This window comes from Lissotriton vulgaris, chromosome 2_1, assembly GCF_964263255.1.
Source record: "Lissotriton vulgaris chromosome 2_1, aLisVul1.2, whole genome shotgun sequence".
NCBI classification, from domain to species: Eukaryota; Metazoa; Chordata; class Amphibia; order Caudata; family Salamandridae; genus Lissotriton; species Lissotriton vulgaris.
In genome coordinates, this window is record NC_141687.1 from 734,408,187 (window position 1) to 734,430,178 (window position 21,992).

At 44.1% G+C, this 21,992-nt stretch overlaps 1 protein-coding gene across 1 annotated transcript in view; it reads left to right on the forward strand.

Moving 5' to 3' along the window:
* Positions 1-21,992, forward strand: part of PDE3B (phosphodiesterase 3B) — a 1,395,287-nt gene that overhangs the window by 878,874 nt on the left and 494,421 nt on the right. The window contains exon 12 of the mRNA XM_086956022.1: positions 12,743-12,856. Coding sequence (XP_086812148.1) covers positions 12,743-12,856 — 114 coding nt within the window. The remainder of the gene's footprint in view (positions 1-12,742; positions 12,857-21,992) is intronic.

Sequence of the window (21,992 nt, forward strand, 5' to 3'; positions counted from 1 at the left end):
CAGGATGTAGGTTTCCTGTATAGCTTACTATGCAAAGTGTTCCCTTTTACATAGAACTCTAAATCTAAAAATTCTATTTGTGACTTGCTATGTTTCATAGTGAAACTGAGTTCCCAATTGTTGGAATTAAGATGATCAAATAAACTCTGTAGTAGTTCATTTGTACCAGTCCATAGCAAGATGCAGTCATCTATATACCGACCCCAAAATAAAATGGAGTCAGTAGATAGGCTGCCTTGTGTACCCCAAATGTGATCTGCTTCAAACGCACCCATAAACAGGTTAGCAAATGAGGGTGAAAACTTGGAGCCCATGGCTACTCCCCGCTTTTGTTGGTACCACTGTTTATTGAAGATGAAAAAATTGTTATTCAAAATTATGTTCATCATCGAAATTAGCATCTGTGTATGTGCCCAAAGAGATGCCGGCCGGTTTGAAAGAACACGGGCGGTTGCTTCTATACCTAAGATGGGATTAATGCTGGTATAGAGTGCAACAACATCCATGGTGACTAAGGTGGTGCCTGGTTGCCATTCCAAGGCTCCCAAAAGGCTTAGAATATGTTTCGAGTCCTGGATATAGGAGGGTAGATTTCTAAATAGTGGGCCCAGAAACAGATCCACATATTCTGCCAGTCTTTCAGTTGGACCTCCGATTCCAGAAATTATCGGTCTGCCTGGTGGAAAAGGGAGATCCTTATGAATTTTCGGAAGAGTGTAGAGCCATGGGTATGTTGGTTTGAACACTTTTAGATACATGTATTCGTCTTCGTTCAGGAGACCCTCTTCTTTCCATTTTCGTAGATTGTCGTTGATGGTTATTGTCAGTGCACCCATTGGGTTTTGTGCAATTGGTTTGTAACAAGAATGGTCTGCTAATTGATTAAGTATCTCATTGTTGTAGTCGTCTGCGTTCATAACTACAATATTTCCTCCCTTGTCAGCCTCACGAATAATGATGGTAGGATTGTTAGTGAGTATGGTTAGGGTGTTACGCTCTCCTTTTGTTAAATTGTCTTTGAATGTAAAAGATTCATTCAGTTTCTTTGTATGGATTTTATTTAAGTCTTCCAGAACATGCCTGTGAAAATTATCAATACTATTGCCTCCTGGTAATGTGGGTGTCCACGTGGACTTGGATTTGAGACCACTGGCAACCCCAAGATCTGTATCAATGTTAAGTTCCTCTAGTAGTTGCCCCATTTCAATAGGGCTATCTTCACGTTCAGTAATTGACAACAGTAAATGAATTGATTGTATATCCTTTATTGTGTGTACATCATTTTCCAATACATCAGGAATATTTCTGGCATTTTTTCTAGTGGATATTTTTCCTGCTAAGTGCTTTTTTAGTTTAAAATTGCGGACAAACTTAAAGAGATCTATTTTGGTTTGGCAGATGTCACCGGTAGAGTATGGATTGAAACTAAGGCCTCTTGCAAGTAAATTAGTCATGTCTTGAGTGAGTGGGAAAGAGGATAGGTTGATTACCTGAACCTCTTTATTCTCATTGTTTATTTCCTTGTTACACCGGATCTTAGTTTTTTGCAATAGTCTTCGTTGCCCACCCCTGCTCCCCCTGTGGGTTTTTGGGTAGGTGCGCCTCTTTGGGATTGCACCCTGTTGCCCTTGCGGATGCGTTCCATTTCCACTAAAAAAAGGAGTGCTAGTGGCATTTGAGAGGTCCCCTATTTCAGGTTCTGGTTCGCTTGTACCTACAGTATTAAGGGATGTGTTACTGGATGAAATGGAGCTGGGAGCAGTTGCATTGCCCCCGGATTTACTGGTGTTATTTGAGGGAATCATTGCATCGTATTTGCGGGCGTAAGTAAACACTCTACCATTGCGGTAGTCACAATCATCTCTCTTTAATTGTCTCGCTTTCCTATTTTTGATTTCTGTCTGATGTTTGAGCAAGACCTCATCCAAGATAGTATAGTTCTTCACAGTGGGTTCCGGCAGGTTTAGGTCTTTTATTTCCTGTTCTAAGGTAGCAATTTCTCCCTGTAACTTAGTGGACTTGCGGTCTGCGCTTTCTATCAGAATGTCCATAAGAACAAAGGAGTTATTATTGACAGAATCTTCCCACTTTTTCATTAGATCCACATCAAGATCGTCATATGTTGGAAAAATGTGGGAGCGCAAGCCTCTAGGTATTTGTTTTAAGCGCATGTATTGCTTTAAAGTGGTGGCATCTCACCATCGTGAGTTCTCTTGCTTTTTCAATCTTTCAAGTTTTTTAAATTTATCCTTTAGGCCCTCAATCCGAGGGGGACCAGAATTGGCAGCTGCTGTATGTGTGGGCATGCCTTTGGCTAAATTCTCGAAGAGGTCCGCAGCTAGTTTGTCTCTATCCATATTATAATAGAAAAGTTTAGATTTGTGTGCTTTCTAAGTATATGTGCAAGTGGAGAAAAATGGCGGGGGGCAGCCCTCTCTGGAAGTCAAGTTACACAAAAACAGCTAAGAGGTGTCCTTTACACATTATATTTCCCAGATTTCGTACAACCCGATATAGTAATTTGGAGATCCGAATCAGGATTCCACGCCACGCCCGGACTGGGCTTTTGCCTACCGGACATCTACCATAACTTTTTCCTACGAGGGTGAGTGTTTGTTGCCATGTTTATCTCCTTAATATGGGCCTCTACTGGGAGTGACTGCGGCTGCCAGAATCAGGGAGAGCCCATTCTATAATACACTACATTTTGTAGCGTATTTTGTTTGCGTACCCAGCATATCCCCTACAAATTTATCTCCCTTGCTCTCTTTTTTCGTTTTCCCTTACCCCTTGTAGACACGGAACAGAGTCTTGCACACTGACCCGCCATCTCCTTTAAATTTCATTTCCTAACAATGACAGAGGACTAGACATCCGCACGGATTGTATTTAGTCCCAAAGGTTTTTTTAAATCCAGGTAGGATTTCTACCAAATAGAATGGTTGACATACACGAGAGGGATTTAAGGTTTCTTGAAACAATTGCACAAACAACCATAGTATGCATTTTATAAAGAGCAAACATGTATAAAGAATATATGCACAAATGTCCGACGTGTTAAATATTGGAATTCATGACAATTTGTCTGCCATTCTTTCCTTTGTTTTTATAAGTCACTCGGGGTCACATCATAAAAAGAGAAAAACAATTTTTCACCTTGCCACTTCACCCATTGATCCGGCCAGTGTTCTCTGTCGCTGTGGGCATTAAACATATCTCTTACCCACAAACGTCACCAATTTAGTTGATCTTTCACCGCACTAAGTCACATAAAATGGCATGCTTTTGTCACATTGGGTTGACACTATCAAGTCACTACCTAAATGTGTTTACGAAAAGAACATGTTCCAAAAAAATTTATTTTATGTTTTAATCCAGCCCTGAAGATTCGCAGTTTGTTCCCTGCGATGAAACACGTGTTGGCTTTTGAATTGGAACAATAAACAGAAGTGTCCACACCAAGAACAGACTGTATCTCTACCTATATATCTCCATGCACATATACTCATTCTCGGAGATTACTACATGTTTAGATTTGTCTTAATGTCTTAATTGTTAGATTTTAAAAAAACTTACACTACAATTACAATCTACTCACTGAATGGTTTAAGTGCAGGGGCATAGTCGTTTTTCTACTGTGAGTGGATCAGCTTGCTGGTCCGCATTGGAGCGATTCAGAGGTATTACCGCTCGCCTCATTGCCTAAACTGATTACCGATATATACATTACCTTGCGGCCTCTAAGGAAGTGCGCCCAGTAATTCTGGAAAACTAAAAGACCTCTTAGCTGTTTTCCAGTATTAATAGCTTGCATGGATTCACATGCAACCCTCCCTCCTCCCTGTTCAGGCTCACCAATATTACACCTCTTACCCTCTGGGTTTGGTGACCCTACAGGGGAAGTGCTTCTGGGTCTTTGCTCTGATTGGCTGAAGTTTGGATGCTTTAAAACCAGGTCAATAGGTTAACTGTTTCAATGGGTTTTCTAAGGCCTATGTAATAGCATTGCATTTCTAATGCTGTTACTGTGGGACTTCCACCACGACTAGTGGGAAGATTCAAGCATTTGAATCTATGAAAGATATCAATACTGGAGAACCACTGTGACACAAACCAAGAGGTGGCTGGGTTGTTCAGCACACACAACTTAAACAGTACAAATTTATCTAGGTATAATTATTATTAATAAAATGTACAGTGCGCACAGCTACCCTGGCAGGGTTTCCCGGTGCGTCCACTGCTGCAGACTACATAAGTAGCAAGCTAATCACTGAGAGAAGAGCCAGGTCTTAAGGTCTCGCCGAAACTTGAGATAAAGGGATTCTTGTTTCATAGAGCTAGGGAGGGAATTCCATAGTCTAGGGCCAAGAAATGAAAAGGAACGACCACCCATTCTAGTTAGTTTGCAACTAGGGGTTACATAATTGCCTTGCGCAGATGAGCGTAAAGGCCGGGAAGGGACAGCTCTTTGAGATGGGGCGGAGCGGTCCCTTGTTTAATTTGTAAGACAATACACAAGGCCTTGAATTTGATACGACTCTCAATGCGGAGTCAATGCAGATCCCGAAGGAAGGGAGAGATGGATGTTTTCCTTGGGATGTGACATAGGAGGTGGGCAGCGGAATTCTGACCACCTGGAGCTTCTTCAACACCTCCTGACTACTACCCAAATAAAGAATATTTCCGTAGTCCAGGCGGGAGAAGACAAGTGCCTTGACCACGTTTTTTTTTAGTAGTCAGGAAGCATCCAGATCTTGCGTAGCCACCTTAGGATGGTAAAACAGGTGGAGGCAACGCTAGCCGCCTGTTGCCGCATTGAGAGATTGTTGTCAATAACAAACCCAAGGTTACGAACTTGGGTAACAGGTTGAGGAAAAGGACTCTTTTCATGGGGCCTGTGTTTGGGACCCCAGAGATGCTTGTGTTAGCCTAAAATGACAACCTCCGTCTTATCTCCATTTAGTTTCAGCAGATTAGAACTCATCCACTCAGACACCCGCTGTAAACTCTAGAGCGAGCGTTCACAGAACTTCACTCCTGAGGCGGAAAGCCGGGAGTTAGCACACGCATTTTAACTCTGTATAACTTGTTTTTTTACCTGCTAATTCCCTGATTGTATTCGAGCAAGCAGCAGACCGCCCAGCCGATTTAGGGCTGACGCGGCACACTGCTGCCAGGGCAACGCCGCCTTCCTCAACCTGCGGACACGCCCACACGTGCTGACCACACCCCCTCCCCATGACACTCGCGGCTCAATAAATCATGTGCTGCAACCGGAAGCGCAGCGGACGAACGTAGCGGGCGCAACGAATGCGCGCCGAAGGCGCGCATAAGGCAAGCTCGTCTGCGCTCGTCCGTGCCGAGGACGGGCCAATGCCACCACCCTCCTACTCCAGCACCACGACCACCTACTAATACGGTGAGACTGAAATATTCCACTGCCGACTTACTAGAACTCAGGCATAAAGCTGCTTCCAGGACTAATTGTGAAAAACGAGCCCTTTATTTTTCAGAATGACATGGTCTTTAAAAAAGAATGGTCGCTGATTTCCTGGCACTGCTCGAGAGACTGGTTGGTACTTATAGTAAAAACTGCCGCAAGGATAACACATGAACTGAAAATTGAAATCAATAAAATTGAGGTCCAACTCAACACATACATAAGTACAGATGAACTAAAAACCAGACTGGAGGAACTGAACCAGCAGATGACAGAATTCGAGTGTACTTTGAAACAAAGCAAAACAAACAAATTGGCGAAAGATGTAGCTAAATTCACTCCAGAGACCGCATATCCGTATACCAAAGCGGACTATGTCTCCAGAAATACTAACAGTGATGCTGATAGCGACGTCTCAGATAACAGCTCGTCAGGATCAAGCTCAAGTGGCAACAAAGGATCAAGACAAAGACGAGGTGGATGGAGACAACGCAGACAACAATTCCCAAAGCAAAGGGGATGGAGAGGTTATCAGCCTCAAAACCAGTATCCACAGTATATGGGACACCCTCAATTCAACCCCTACCAGTTTGGACCAACTCCAATGGCAATGAACTACCCACAGTGGAACCAAGAATATAATGAGGGTTTCTACGGCCAACAACAAGCTTTCGGAGGTCAACAGCAGCCTTTTTTAGGCACACGCCAAATATCCCGAGGGAGAAACCGGAAAGGCAACAACGTGGCATGGCAGGACCAGGAACAGCCCAACACACGAACAACCAGGAGCATGACCGGGTCCCTCCCCAACCAGCCATCGACAAGCAAGAGAGGAACCTAATAGTCAATTTAACACCGTTGAGTCTGACAACAACACAAGAGAGTGTGTTAAACAAGGGTTTGGGGTTCGTACCTACCCACAAACCGGACTTATTCAAACTGAACATGGAACTACAGGAGTTCTTTCGGAAACTGAAGCTCCAAGCCTTTTTCAAGGATAAACCACCACCGGAGGACAACACAGACACCGGTTTGAGGTTAAAATCAACGTTTAGCCCACCAGACTCAGCGATACCGGTGGAAATATTAACATTTGAAAAAGCAGTCATTACGGAGGTTAATCAGATGAACCCCAATGACCGGAGCACTTTTCACAACACGAGCGGTGAAGAACATCGAGCCCTGAGGGAATTAACAAGTAACAACGAACTGATAATAAAACCAGCGGACAAAGGGGGAGCCATCGTCCTACAAACCCTTGAGACCTATGACATAGAATGCAAGCGTCTATTAGCTGACGAGCGCAATTACAGAATCCTCCAAGAAGACCCTACGGAGAGACTACGGATAAAGATCGGAGGTATGGTAGAGGAAGGTCTAACCCATAACTGGCTTAGTAAGAAAGAGGCAGACTTCCTACAACAACCATCACCGAAGATACCGTACTTTTACTGCATACCCAAAATTCACAAGAACATCAGCAATCCACCGGGTAGACCTATCGTCTCCGGGATAGGGTCGATTCTCGAACCACTATCTAAGTTTGCTGACGCATTCTTGCGCCCTCTGGTTCAATCCACCAGCACCTACCTCAAGGACACTAAAGCCGTATTACAACTCCTCGAAGACAAACAATTCGACCCGGCTAGACAGCTCCTACTAAGCCTCGATGTAGAGAGCCTGTACACAAGCCTCCCGCATGACGAAACATTACAAATCATTGAAGAAGTACTTTTCAGCGAGAGATGGAAATATCAGACCCCACGCAATTTGGTCATGGAATGCATCTCCATAGCCTTACAAGAGAACTTTTTCCAATATGACCAAACGCTATACCTACAAACCCATGGGACAAGCATGGGCAGCACTTTTGCGCCGAGTCTGGCTGGCCTGTATGTGTACCATCTTGAACATACAAAAATCCTCAATATCGACAATCCATACCATTCCCAGATCAACACATGGAAGAGGTACATTGACGATATTTTTATTATCTGGGATGGAAATATGGAGAGTGCCCAAGAGTTCGTAACATGGCTGAATGATCAAAATCGATTTCTAAAATTCACGAGCACAATATCAAACACCAGCATGGTATTCCTGGACCAGAACATATACAGCGAGGGAGGTAGATTGAAAAGTCGAACTCCTTTCAAACCCACCTCGAGGAACTGCCTACTGAGATACGACAGTTTCCACCCCAGGCACCTAAGGGAGAACCTACCCTATGGGCAGTTCTTACGCCTCAGACGAAACTGTACGGAACTGAACCAGTTCAACAACCAGGCAAAGGACCTCAAGAAGAAATTGATACAGAGGCAATACCCAGTGAAAACAATGAACAAGGCATTGAAGAGGGCAAAGAATAATCACAGGGAAGCACTCCTAGAAGACAACCCCAAGTCAAAGGAAGGAGAGAAAAGACCAATATGTGTCACAACATACTCGACTCTTTCGAATGAAGTGTCGAAAGTAATCGACAAACATTGGAGAATATTGAATTGTGGCCAGCTAAACTTTGAAAAACCGATGTATGCACACCGTAGAGGTAGAAATATCAAAGACATTTTGGTCCACACAAGACCTCGCCAAAACCCCACGGGCAGACAAACCAACATTGGAGTACAAGGACATTTCCCCTGCGGAGATTGCAGCAGCTGCCACCTCACACGCAAAAGCAAAGAAATACACTTCAGGAATGGCACTTCATGGGAGCAAAGACAATTCTCGAACTGCAACACAAAAAATGTTGTCTATATGATTACTTGCCCCTGTGGCCTTGAATACATAGGCATGACATCCCGACCAGTGAAAGTAAGAATTGGAGAACATAAAAGTAACGTGCGATGTAAAAAAACAACTACAAAAATGGCATCGCATTTTTTGGACAAACAACACTGTGTCAATGACTTGCACTGGACTGTAATTGAACGCTTGCCTTCAGAAAATGGCCTACTTCAAAAAGAACAGCGCTGGGTTTTCCGTTTGGGCACTCATCTGGACGGCCTGAATGATGACATTCCTTGGGGTCAATTATCCGGATAGAATAACGGTGAAGTAACAGAAATTGTCTTCTGATTCCGCAAAAGAATGGTAGCCGTGCTCACACCTCCCTTTGTCCGCCCCCCACTTTATCAAGCACAAGTGGTTCTTTTTAATAATACTCACAGGTCACATACTATGTGCTCAGATCATGAACCATGCCAGATCTATGTAAACAGAGGAGTAGTGTACCTAAATCACACGCAACTTTTTACACATGCGCATAACAGTCAAAACCCATCAAAACAACCTGACATGCGCATGCGCGATAAGTAAGTGAGTCACTAACCGATTTTACATGCCCAGATCGACACACGTCACCCCCTCCAACAGGTCAATGATCATGATAGGCACAAAGACGGATGTCCCATATATGGTCTTAAAAATCACATCCGTTAATTAACGAATCATAGAGCGCCATAGGCCCCATATATACCACAAACTCTGCGCGCTAAACATTACCAGCGGAGTATAGCAGGGAGGAAAGAGGCCTACTTTGGCGGACTTTGTGAGTATGAGAAAAGAAAGAAACTTCCTTTACAACGAAAATCCACTGAACATACTGAGAATAGTGAGGAAAGGACTAAATCCCCCCTTTTTTTCAAACCTTTTACAGATTAGGAGTCCACCTACCTACCCTGGCTTTCTGGACATGCTCGTAAGGCAGAACATGACAGTCTAAATGAGTATGAGTTCAGAACTACTAGTAACAAAAAGTGTGTCTTTTATGTATCCTTTGTGTCTGTGTTTCTTTTACAGGTTTATTCAACCGTTTGGGGCTCCAAGTGACTGCACTTGTTTGAGCCATTCCCGAGTGGTAACCAAACTTAAAAAACTTTTTTCTTTTCTTTTTCAGGACATGCAATTGCATGATCCCGACAAACCGCTGTAGGCACACTATAGCCTAGTCTCTCACTGTAAATAATCTTCACTTTTTTCTAAAAATTTAGTAAACAACATTTTTTTACTAAAAAACACACGTGAGTAGGGTTGGGAAGTTGTGCACCCGTCCTGAAGAAGGAACACTGAGTTCCGAAACATGTTGACGCACACCAGAGGTAAAGTCCATAATCAAGACTACTAACCTCGCCTTGCACTTATTTTAATAGCACCAGCCGGAGTTTTCGAATAAATTTTTCTTACAACCTACTGGCCAGGTGTCTTTTTAATCCTCACCACACCCTTCACTCACATTCTCCCATATACCCCAGCACAAGCACATAACACACACCACACATAGTCAACCACTCTAGTGCTCCCGCGCAGCCGCTGGTCGTAGCACGCCGCATCCCTCTAGCGGGGTGCGAAGACCCCGATGATGAAGCATGACACCAAGGGGCCTGTTGGTGTGTGAGGGGTATTAAACACAACACTGGGTGTCCCCCATTCCCTAAGGTGTACACCCTGAGTAGGATTCTTCTTGTTTAAATATCAGTGCCCGTGGAGTGAGAATCCTATCTCCATACTCTACCTCCCTCTGTTGATACTTGTTATAAAGCTGCTCTACCTCATGTTCCACCTCATCTAGGGTATTCCAACCCCATCCTAGGCCCACTTATATGTCCTACTTGCATAATAACTACCGTGAAACCTTCTATAGTAGACCCTCCATTAGTCCAAGCAGCGCTAATAAATGCCAGATCCCTCCCCAAACACAAATTAGAAATCGCCGATTTGATTGACGCGCACAAATTGGATCTCCTGTTCATCACAGAGATTTGGGGTGACGAAGCCTCTGGACCTGATTTTAGAGCAGCCACCCCCACTAACTACAATGTATGTAGATTAGACAGGCCAAAAAAAGGTGGTGACATTGCCATAATCTACAAAGACCACTTTAAACTCACGGCGAAACAATTTATCTGCCCAGAATATGAGTCTCTCATCTTTTCACTAGGCCTCTCGGCAAAATCATCCTTCAAGGGCATGCTAATTTATCGCCCTCCTGGGTCTAGAGCCAAGTTTCTAGCCAATATAGGCAATCTCATTGAAGCAGCTGCAGACTCCCCTCACTTTACTTTGCTAGGTGACTTTAATTTTCATCTAGAAGCCCTTAATAACCACGATACCACGCAGCTACTCACAGACCTAGCAGCTGCTGGCCTGATGCAATTGATAACTTCTCCCACGCACCAGGCAGGCCACACTATAGATGGTATATTTACTAACAGTCCTCTTGTAACTGTTACCCAAATCATCCCCCTCATCTGGACAGACCATGCAGCGAATTGTTTCACTGTTAATACTAACCCTACCAAACCTACTCTCAATGCCCCCTCTCAAGCTTCCTATAGAGATTGGAAAAACATCAATTTAGCTCAACTAGCAGAGATGATGCAGGAAAATCATATTCCCGATGAGCAAGACCCCACTATAGCATCTACCAACTATTTGACAAACTTAGACATGGCCTGTAACAAGCTAGCCCCATTCAAAATCTCCCATCGGAATAGGAAAATACCTTCAGCTCCATGGTTCACTGAAGTCCTTCGTACTCAAAAACAATACTGCAGGAACCTTGAAAGGCAGTGGCGCCGCAACTACAGCCCTGCAGACAAAACGACCTATAAAAATGCCCTTTCCATCTATAAAAGACTGATAGTTGCTGAAAAAAGTCTCTATTATACTTCCCAAATCGACCAGGCGAAAAACTCGGCAGGAGAACTTTTTCGGGTGGTCACTACTCTGTCCAACCCCCCTGCCCCGGGCCTAGAAGGTTCTCAGTCTTTAGCAGATGCCCTGGCCAGTTTCTTTGAGGAAAAAGTTAGCTCCATTTTTCTTACCTTCTCACACTCCGCCCCCTCATCCTCTCCTGAGGCACTTCTCATTAATACCTCGCCCATCCGATCATCTTTTGACATCATTGATCAGGATCATATTCAACGCCTGGTAACCAGCATTAAATCCGGATCACCCCTTGACCCATGTCCCCCTGCTATCCTGAACCTAATCCCAGAAGCAATCTCTCCTGCGTTGTCTACCATCTGCAACGCCATGTTTGCAACAGGCATATTACCCCTCAGTCTGGAAGGAGGCTATCATTAAGCCACTTCTAAAAAAGCCAACTCTGGACCCTCTTCTTCCCGCAAGCTACAGACCCATCGCCTGTCTCCCTTTCCCAGCCAAGATATTCGAAAAGTTCATGAACATCCAACTTTCCAAATTCATCAATGATCACAATCTACTTGATGACACTCAGTTTGGCTTTAGACAGGGGCATGGGACGGAGACAGCACTGCTAAAAGCCGCAGATGAAGTTAGAGCAACAATGGACATGGGAGGAGCGGCCGTCCTAATACTCCTGGACCTGTCCGCTGCATTTGACACGGTCGATCATGTCACTCTGATCGACCGTGTCTCAGCTCTAGGAATAAGAGGCAAAGCTAAAGATCTGATTGCCTCATTCTTAGCCAATCGCCCCCAGACCGTCAAGATGGGCAATTTCACCTCCCAGACCTTCTCCCTCCCATGCGGTGTTCCACAGGGCTCCTCGCTAAGTCCGACGCTTCTCAATATCTATGTATCGGACTTAGCGAGGGTGATAAAATCTTATGGAATTGCCCTTACCACATACGCCGATGATACCCAACTAGTATTATCGGTGCACAACAACGGAGCATCCGTCGCAGCCAACTTTCAGGAGGGAATGAAGGCGATAAGCTCCTGGATGTCATCAAACTGCCTCAAACTTAACTCCGATAAAACGGAGGTGATGACGTTCGGGAGCTTGCAGCCAGCATGGTCCCCTCAGTGGTGGCCACCTCAGCCGCTTATTGAGAGTTCTCCGAGCACTTAAAAAATTATTTCTAATGTCGAGGTTGTGGTATCAACAGTCCTTTGTTGGACCATTCAAATTAGTCTTTCTTTTCCTGACAACACGTGTTTCGTCAATTGCTGAAATCTTAGCTGTCTGACTGGTAAGTGGTATCTTTCCCCAACAATCGCCTACGAAGTCATCAAGATAGTCTCTCCTACCTTTTTTGCTGATCAGCACACCACCCTTGGTGATATGATTTCTAATGTCATTATGGACGTTATTGAGGATGTGATTGTGCCATGTTCTTTAATCCTTAAAGCTAAGTTTATCGAAAGAAGGTAATTGAACACATTTGATTAGTTTTTTTATTATATTAGTGATAACCTTACAGGGCTATTTTCATTTAAAAACCAAGTACACGTTTACAGCTTTTCATATTCTCTGTGGTAAAACAATTCATATTTATCCTATGTTTTGCATTTCATGTACACTATTGATTTCAGATCATAATCGTATACATGCCACAGATGTCCTTCATGCAGTGTGGTACTTGACGACACGTCCAATTCCTGGATTTCAACAAATCCATAATGATCATTTAACTGGAAGTGACAATGGTACGTTATTAATTATTTTAACTTAATGCTCTACTATGTAGTAAGGTATGATGACGTTTATATAATATATTAAGCAATTTACAGTAAGGAAAGACCTGTCTACTTGGAAACAAACTATTTTTAGCTAAACATTTTGAACCGTAAAGGCGTGGCTTGATTATTGTACACTCTTCATGCCTGGTTCATTTCTGCCTTTGATCAATGAACAGTTGCAGATCATTTGTCCTCTTGGACCAAGAGAATGGTTGAAATAGGTTTATTCTGCTCAGTAATGATTGCATCATATGCCTGAGTCAGCAAGTTAACGCAAATAAAATACATTAAGCTAATATTTCTTTAGTTAATTAGAAGGTTAAATATATCCACATTTAATGTCAAAATATTGTTTCAACCATTTTACTTAATTGAAGTGGATTATGTTCATGCACGGTTCAAGTTCTTGATGCTTTTTGCTCATTAATTTTCATACTGCTACGGTTGTGTCAAATAAGTTTGTTCTTAGTAAGCTACTTTGAAAATGATATCGTGGTTGCTTCTGTGATTTGTATACCATAGACAAATTACCAGTATATTACACACTATGGTGAGTACAGATTGGAATTAGGAACATATTGTAACTTTTATTTCACTGTTCTTCCACTTCTAGCAGAGGAACCTTCTTAGGTCTCGCAGACCTGCGTTGCAGCGCATATGCACTGCTCGCTCTGCAAGGTTTATTGTAATCGAGGAGATTTCGAAGTGGAGTTGAAGCCCTGCCCATCATTCTTATTGGCTAGCGTCCTAGTTTATGCTAAACGCTGGCTTCTGATTCAAAATGAGGCTTCTTTGTTACCGCCCTGTCTCCTTTTTGGACGGCCCATCCAGACTGGATCGTTTACTTGCGGCGTTACACGGTCTCCTTTAACTAGTTTTAAGCTCTTTTTTCTTCATTCGTGCAATGGCGACAGCTTCTGAATAAGTGACACAAGTCCAGGCCGAGGCTCATACCCTGAAAATGGAAGATAACTTTGGTCGGTTGGGCCAGATCTCCCCCCTGCTCGTGGCATGCTGATATGCATCCTGGGGCCGGGCGCGAGAGGGCGACGTGTGCGACTGGTATTACTTGTTATTTTTCTGAACGAGATTCCTCTGATGCATACTCGTAAAACTCTGCAGCACGTTACGCGGTACAAATGTATATAACATAATACACTGTCTTGTAGTTTTGCATTGTAATTTGCCAAATTTCTGCCTGGTACGGACACTCGGCTGAAGCTGTGCACTGAACATCTCATCTGTACAGAACTTTTCCAACCTTGAGGACTTTTCTTGCAGTTTCATGTAGACGGAGGCCAATTTCCATCTGACACAAGTAAATTTTCCGGTCTATCTAACGAGAAAATCAGGGCCATCAATTTGCAGTGCTCTGGCTTGTGTCCGCCGCGGGGAAGCAGTTTTATTTTCCCGGCTGGGCGGGCCTGTGGGTCCAGTCTGCAGGAGCCCTACATAGGCAGCGGTGGTCTGAAGCCCTCACTGCAGGTTATAGAGCAACCTTGGAGCCTTCCCAGGCTGGTCCGCTAACACATGCAAACACAGTATCCTTCCTAGAACCAGCAACGTAAAGTGAAATACCACAGCACCTAGCGCTCCAAAGTAGCCACAAGGTGAGCTGCATAGAACGAAGGACACAGTAAACAGCGAGGACGTGTAATCGAGCACGAGGGGCGTCAGGGCCGTGAGTAATGTCAAAACTACTGTACTTGGAGAATAAGTGCATTTAAAGAGAAACTAATGGACATGGCTGCGACGTAAAGTATACAGATATCTCCAAACGGAGACTCAGTTTCAGCATTCATAGTGAGTTAAAGTGTGCACAATTAACGATAATTATGGCGCAGTTCAAGGACTGTGCCTAGTTAGGAGAGGTAGCCCAGTGGCTACTATTCTCGCATAGTACATTTGGCGATCCCCAAAAAACGCGTGATGTGTGGCCCAGCAAAATGTAAAAACCAAGCATTTGCAATGCAATAGGTCTCGCATTTACGTGAGTTTTAGCTATTGACATTGTAAATGACAATTACTTTTATTTGTTTTTTTAAATGTAAATAAAAGGCATTGTCATTTACAATGCCAATAGCTTAAACTCGCGTAAATGCGAGACCTATTGAATTGCAAATGCTTGTGCACAGCATGACTAAAGACACTAGACAAAGAATTGGATTTAACCTTTTAGCTGCTAAGGTTTTTTGTGCCCCTGTGCTGAGCTCTTTTATCATGTTTGTGTAGCTTGTTTAAACCTTTTATACATTTTTTTTTCTTTTCATAAAAGGTATGCAGGCTTGAGAAAATAGCTTCAATATTGCAAAATTGTGTTTTTTTTAAAACAAGAAATGGGGAAAGTGCTGTGCAAGAAAGTATATATTAATGCCTTCTCAATATCTGGGAAGCCACATACCTTAACACAGGAACCAGGACTGGGTGATACTAGGCATGATAATAGCAAACGTAACGTCGCTAAACACTGGGGAGCACAACATACACCAGCACACGCCGAATGGTGCAAGGATATGGATTGGGCCATGGGAGCCGAGAAGGCAGTTTATGTAAATTGGGGATGCCACAGAAATTGGAACAGATATTGGGAGGTTGGAATGCCTACAGGGGTGTAGTCTATGTCCTCTGCCCTCTCTGGTCCGTTGCCGGTGGAGATATGAAGAACATATCAGGACAATTTTGCAGTTAATGCTTCATAACGACATATGAACACTATAAGGGATGGACATAGCTTACTACAGATAATTTACAGAACTATTGTCAATGTTGTCTGTACGGCATTAATAATGTGTGCTGCTAATAATTTTTTTTTAAGTATATTTTTTTCTTTCTAAAATGGTATCAACAAAATGTTTGCTTGGATAACATCACCATCATTCCAGCATTTAGAAACAAGCAGAGTTGTAAAAACACATTTTTTTTTTCAACCACAGATGTTTGTTTATTTTATTTATTTGAAAAGTTTTATGTAGCGCTGGCTAGACCCGGAGGTATCAGAGCGCTTTACAGGAGGACAAACGTCGTTTCAGAGAATAGTTACAAGTTTCTTGAGTTACTGGAGCTGGGGGGGGGGACTGGAATAAACAGAGAAGAGACTTCTCTTGCAAGACAAAAGTAGGTTTACTCACAACGACTAGGAGACCAGTCCCCTCCGTAGAGCAAAAAGCTGATCTCAATTTGCTGCTCGCAGGTAACTGCTTAAATAGTTGAAAAAGTGATGACCTAAACATAATTGTCTAAAAAAAAAAAAAAAAAAAAAGTCAATGGCAGGTCAAAGAATTCATGACCTTGTAGTGTAGTTCCTAGTTTCCCACTAGGCCCTGCGCATTGGAATAACATAAACAGTAGTATCGACGTGGAACTGCGGATATTCCAGGCCTCCACTGACTATGCTAAACTTAATTGGGTTGTGTTACCAACTAGCTCAGAGGTCACTGGAAACTTTCTTCTCTGCATAGGAAGTGATCAGCTTCCTTGGCACAGACCAGAAGGGATTCAGTTTTCCAACAACCGTGCAACATGACAACTTTGCTCCTCAGATCAAGAGTCGATCTCTAGGGTCGTGTGAAACAATAGACATAGATTTCACTCAGTCAGTCTAGTGCAGTTTACTTTCACGAGATGTAGAGAACAGAGAGACGGGCGTGTATCAATAAAGGGTTAACATTTATTGAACAGTCTTTCTTCTCGTACAAGAGAAATGTATTGCCACAATTGCAATAATTGTTATTATAAAAAGTACGTACAGTAAGATAAGTATTGCGAAATAGAACTGTAAAAGCATTGATATGGTTTCTTAGCCATACAATGGTTTAAAAGTAATAAAACATATATACAGTCATATATACATTAGGCTAACATACTCAACTGGTGCTTCTAACTAAGCCTACCCCAGTGTGCCTGACCTAAGCCTAACACGTGGAAGGGGAGCAAGTAAGTAGCTTTAAGTTAAGTTGGTTTTGCCAAGGTTTGTTTCAAGAATTCTCGTCTAAGGGTTTAGTCAACACCATACCTCTGAATAGAATGATGGAGGATTGGTATCTCCTTCAGGGGTCTCTCTCGATATCCCAGTCACCCGCGAGGGTAAACTGGAAGCGCCGGGACTGGATTTCTCTGCACGAGAAAGGCAGCGGCTCTCTTCAGCGTGTCGAGGAAGGAGGGGGGACAGCGTCCGCGGGCAGCTGGAATCTGCTGGATGTCTTCGCAGAGGACGACTGTTCAGCTCCTTAAGCGTACTGCACCATAGTTCGCGCTGTAGCGGCGATAATGGTAATCAGCAGCTTCACCACCACAGGATAGCAGGCTGCAGCGACAGAGTGCTAGATTTACCAACACAGGGTCATGCAGGCAGCTGGCATCAGCAACAGGCAACGAACTCGCATTGCTTAAGGCAACGTTGGTAATATTTATACCTGACAGGTGCCGGGTTTGACGCAAGTTTGCTGGACATAAGACGTCAATTAAAGATGTCACTAGGAAGTGATAGTTATCAGTTGCTCATTAGAGTTCCATTACTAATCAAAACATAGCAAGCGGGGATTTCCAGGTTTGCTAAGTTTTTATCTTGTTGAAGAACTCGGAGTGTTATCTAGGAATATCAGATAGTGACTGCTGCTCTGTCATTGCACTAATTGGTCGCAAAGGAAGTAGCAGAGAGTCATGCTGGAATGTGGCTCTGTTCGTGTGAGGCCAGAGATGACTTTTCAGAAAATCGCACTTGAACGGTTATGCCAATATAGGGAATAAATGGAGTTATAGCCGAATAGGGGCATAAGGTCACAGTATCGATCAGGAACCTAGATAAGCACGCAACAACCTAATAAAATACTTTTACATTCACATCACATCTCACGTGTCCTTTAACCTTGTAACCTTTTTCCTCATTCTCTTTATTGTAGTTCTAACTAAGCTTTATTGGAACATTAACCTTCTTTCTCCAAGTATATTCATTTTTATTAATCTGTTCCCAAAACTTTTAATCTGACTCTGTATGCTTTAAACTAAAGTCACCTTTGACCACCAGTTTCTGGACCACATTTCAATTATCAACGAAAATGGCGTTGCTGGTGTGCTGTTATTATAATCTCTTCAAGGCTTGTAAACATGTTTTTCTATGTAACTGAAAACATGCTGAACTAGTGTTTCTGCTTTCTGTTGAACTTTGACCTACATTTGCCAGTAATCAGAAGCTCACTCTGTTAGCGCCGGACACCCTGGACCCTTGTTTCGCCGTGTTTCCCTTACCTGCCTGGTCTTTGATAGATACCACTCCGTCCTGTTGCCCAGTTGCCGTTCCCCCCCCCGTCTCAAGCGCCGCTGGTCTTCAGGAGCAGCCGCAGAGCGGGGGGAACAGAGAACTACACCACCCAGGAGGCTTCAGCTGGGACACGTCTCCAAACGCGACTGGAGGTGCTAGAAAAAGGTGTCATAACTCCCGCCTCGCAGGACGCGCGCGGGCGGTCGCCGGGCTGAGCCCGGGCAGAGGGCGATCCATCTGTGGCAGTCAGGGGCTGCAGGAGGCTGGGCCGGGCCACCCCCCTTAGTGCTGATACTGTACAACAACGTAACTATTATAAACATCGATCTCATTGACTTTTGCCCTATTTGTTAACATCTGTGAAAGTGTGGTAACATGGCCCAACGCTCAAGGAAGGGCCGAAATGTTGCTATAACCACAGTGGAGGGGTGGTTACAGGTACTATCGACCAATTTATCACACGGGCTGCTGTAGTTATTGAAAAAGAGATAGCCCTTGTTGAGAAACATTTGTCAATAGACCTCCTAACAGGGAAACGCTCCTCACTGGATAAAATTGGATCAGTTGTTACCCCAGACCGCCCTAAACAAAAAGTTCCATCAGTCACCCCAAGCCCAAAACTTAGTTTTACGCAGGGGGAGACAGATAATACGGAGGCATGTTCCTTATTAAATTCAACACCAATTAGTTTGGATTCTAGTCCCTCGGGGTTAGTGCCCTACCACCTCTCTCACCACTTATATCACCACTGCTTCCGCCATCTGGCAACCCTATACCTGCTAACCCTGTGCCCCAATTAAGTTCGAATACCAAAACCATTGGTCCACCGGGTAAAAGAAAAAGGGGGGGTAGTCCACGAAAGGACACTGTAGCGAAGAATCACAAAATACCTAAGTTACATCAGGTATCCAGTCATTCTGTGCAGCCTATCTGTCCACTTACGGCCACCATAGATAAGCCACAACCAGCAGCCCAATGTAACAATAACATGGGGCTGTTAGAGAAAATGGAAACATCAGTCAAATCACTGATGTTGCCTTTACTCGAACGAACGAAAATGATCAACTCTAAATTGGACCATTTGGAAAAATTAGTGAGTGGGAATATAACCTCACTGGATAGTATGACAAACATTTTGAAAAACTCAAAGGCTATACCGTCTGCCCCTACCCCACAAGTTACTGGTATAAGTAGTAATAGCGGGGCGACGCAAATAAACACCATTGCAACTCCAGTCAGTCAACCTACTCAAATTAGTACAGAAAAACGCCAAGTAAAGAATAATACTACAAGGTCTACAGGGGTTAAGGCTTTGGAGACCGGTACAATGGCAAAAAGGCAACTTGTTCCGCATGTACAAACAGAGAGTCAGTCCAATGGGCGTGTTCCTATGGGTAATAGACGTATCCCCCAAAGACTTCCTTGTGTAAATCTCCCCCCTGAAGCAATACCCTATACGATCATCATGGTGAGAGTCCGAGGGATTGGGGTTGAGAAAGTTGAAACACACAGTGAACTTGAAAAATAAAGTCATTTTTTGGCTTACCAAGAATAGAACGCTCTCCACCTTTTTCCAATGCAGAGATATTAACTGTTAGGAGGGTGAGCTGGGTAGGGAGTAGTGCTAAGGATCTAGAAGGTGACTGTGTCATTGTGAATTTCAAAGACCCTTGGGTAGTTTACTTCATTCGCAGGGAACCAAGGTTTGGGAGAGAGGGGGATATACAAACATTGGACTTAAACTACTTTTACCCGGGTGCCAAATGTGGTCCATCAGTCCCCCAGCATTATGCATATAGAAGGAGACCATATGGTATAAATCCTTTTGACAGGATGGCTTTCCATCTTCCCCTGTCAAATCGATTTGACCCCTTTACAGATCTATAGGGGGTAGACTGACTGCTACATCTTATGGGCGATACTATTGAGCCTCTGGTGTTAGGTAGTGACTAGAATACAAACATACTTGATGGGAAACGGGACTTTAAGGATGGTGTATCGGTAGGTGATGAAATAGTTAGAAAGGGTGCGAAGCTTGGCATGGATACAGCAGATGATGCTCCTAATGTTTCGGATAGGACATTGGATGGTCAGGAAGGGGGCAAGGAGGACGGGCAGGAGGTGTACATGACACGTTTAGAAGAGAAAATAATAATAGCTCCAGTCTGGAATGCAGACCCTTTTAATCACCTGGGTAGTAAGCAATGTGGGATGGTCACAAATGATATCTTAGAGGCTGAAACTTTAAAACCACATAATAATATGATGGGAACTGATATTATCCAACAGATTACCCCAGTGACATCACCTCCGTATCATTTAATTAATGACACACCCACTGGAGTTTGATTGAATATTACTACCTGGAATATAGCAGGCATAACCAGTATACTTAATACCCCATATTGGAGTGATTTTATTGCGCAAGGGTATGACATTATATGTCTCCAAGAGACATGGTATAGGGATCAAATTGATGTTGAAGGCTATACGTCCTTTTGTGTAGGTGCTGTAAATTCCGTCGCTGGTAGGGCTAAGGGCGGTCTGTTGACCCTGATATCCACTGGGCTGACAGAATTTAAACTAGGAAAACATCTTGAGGTTGGGCCCTATGCACTAATTATATGTCTTGAGCACCAAAAAGCCACTGATTTAGTAGTTAACTTTTATAACAATATGTTCGAGGCATGTGGGCTGCTGAATTCATATCTGTGCATAGATCGCCTCCTAGTGTTGGGTCCGGATGATTGCACATTGTTGTCCTGGAAGAGTCTTCGAAGTATCACGAGATAGGTGGCTCCTCCCCTGGACTACAGTGCGCATGGGCATCCTCAGATTGTTTTTTTCCGCCATTGGGTTCGGATGTACTTTCTCGACTCCAGTTCGTAAACTTTATTATAACTCTTTGCTAAGGCCAAAAGGCCTTCGGGGCGTCGGTATTGTCTCGTTCGGTGCCTATTTTTCTCCAGGTTTTCGAACAGGTCGTCAAAGGCCGTTTTGACTTTCGACACCTAAGGCCCAAACTACGACGACGATGGAACGGAGCCCGTTCAAACGATGCCCCGTCTGCAACTCTAAATACCCTCACATTGATGTGCACCCAGTGTGCAATAAATGTTTATCCCCGGGCAGCAAGACAGTTAGCGCAGAAGTCGGCGCCCGAGCCGGACAACATCTTCGAGGCCGGTGACGAGGAAGGTGTCGACGAAGAAGATCCTGACCAGCAGTCGGACCCAGCGTTGGAGCATGACTCCAACTTCGATGTGGACGAAGAAGACGAAGACTACGTCCATGAAGAAGACGTCGTCGAGGTAGGGGACGACGCAGAGGCCACTGGGGCCGTCGATGACGACTCCAGCGATGAGCCAGGCCCAACCGCAGTAGCGGGGCCTAATAATGACAATACGCTCCCTACGGCTCAGGTCGAGGCATCGCCGGAAGGCCTTAGCCAAGATCTTACTCCACATTCTATAGCCCCGCATCCAGGCCCGGCTAAGAATGCTTCAAAGGAGCCATCGGTCGATCCATCAAAATCGAAACCGAAACCTACAGAGCCGAAACCGAAACTGCTAAAAGTAGTCATCGGATCGACGCCGTCAGACTCATTGACGCCAGTCAAGTCGAAGAGTGTCATCAACCCTTCGGGGTCACAAGGGGGCGCTGCCTCGAAGACCGGGGCGCCAAAGCCAGTCTCTACAGTCAAGCACGTCACCTCGACGCCGTCGACGTTGACGCCCAAGCATGGCGACCAGACCAAAGGTCTCCAGGCCAAAAAGACTGTCGAGCCGACAATTTCAGCGTTTAAACCGCTACTAAGCAAAGCTCTCGAGTCGAAGACCAAACCTG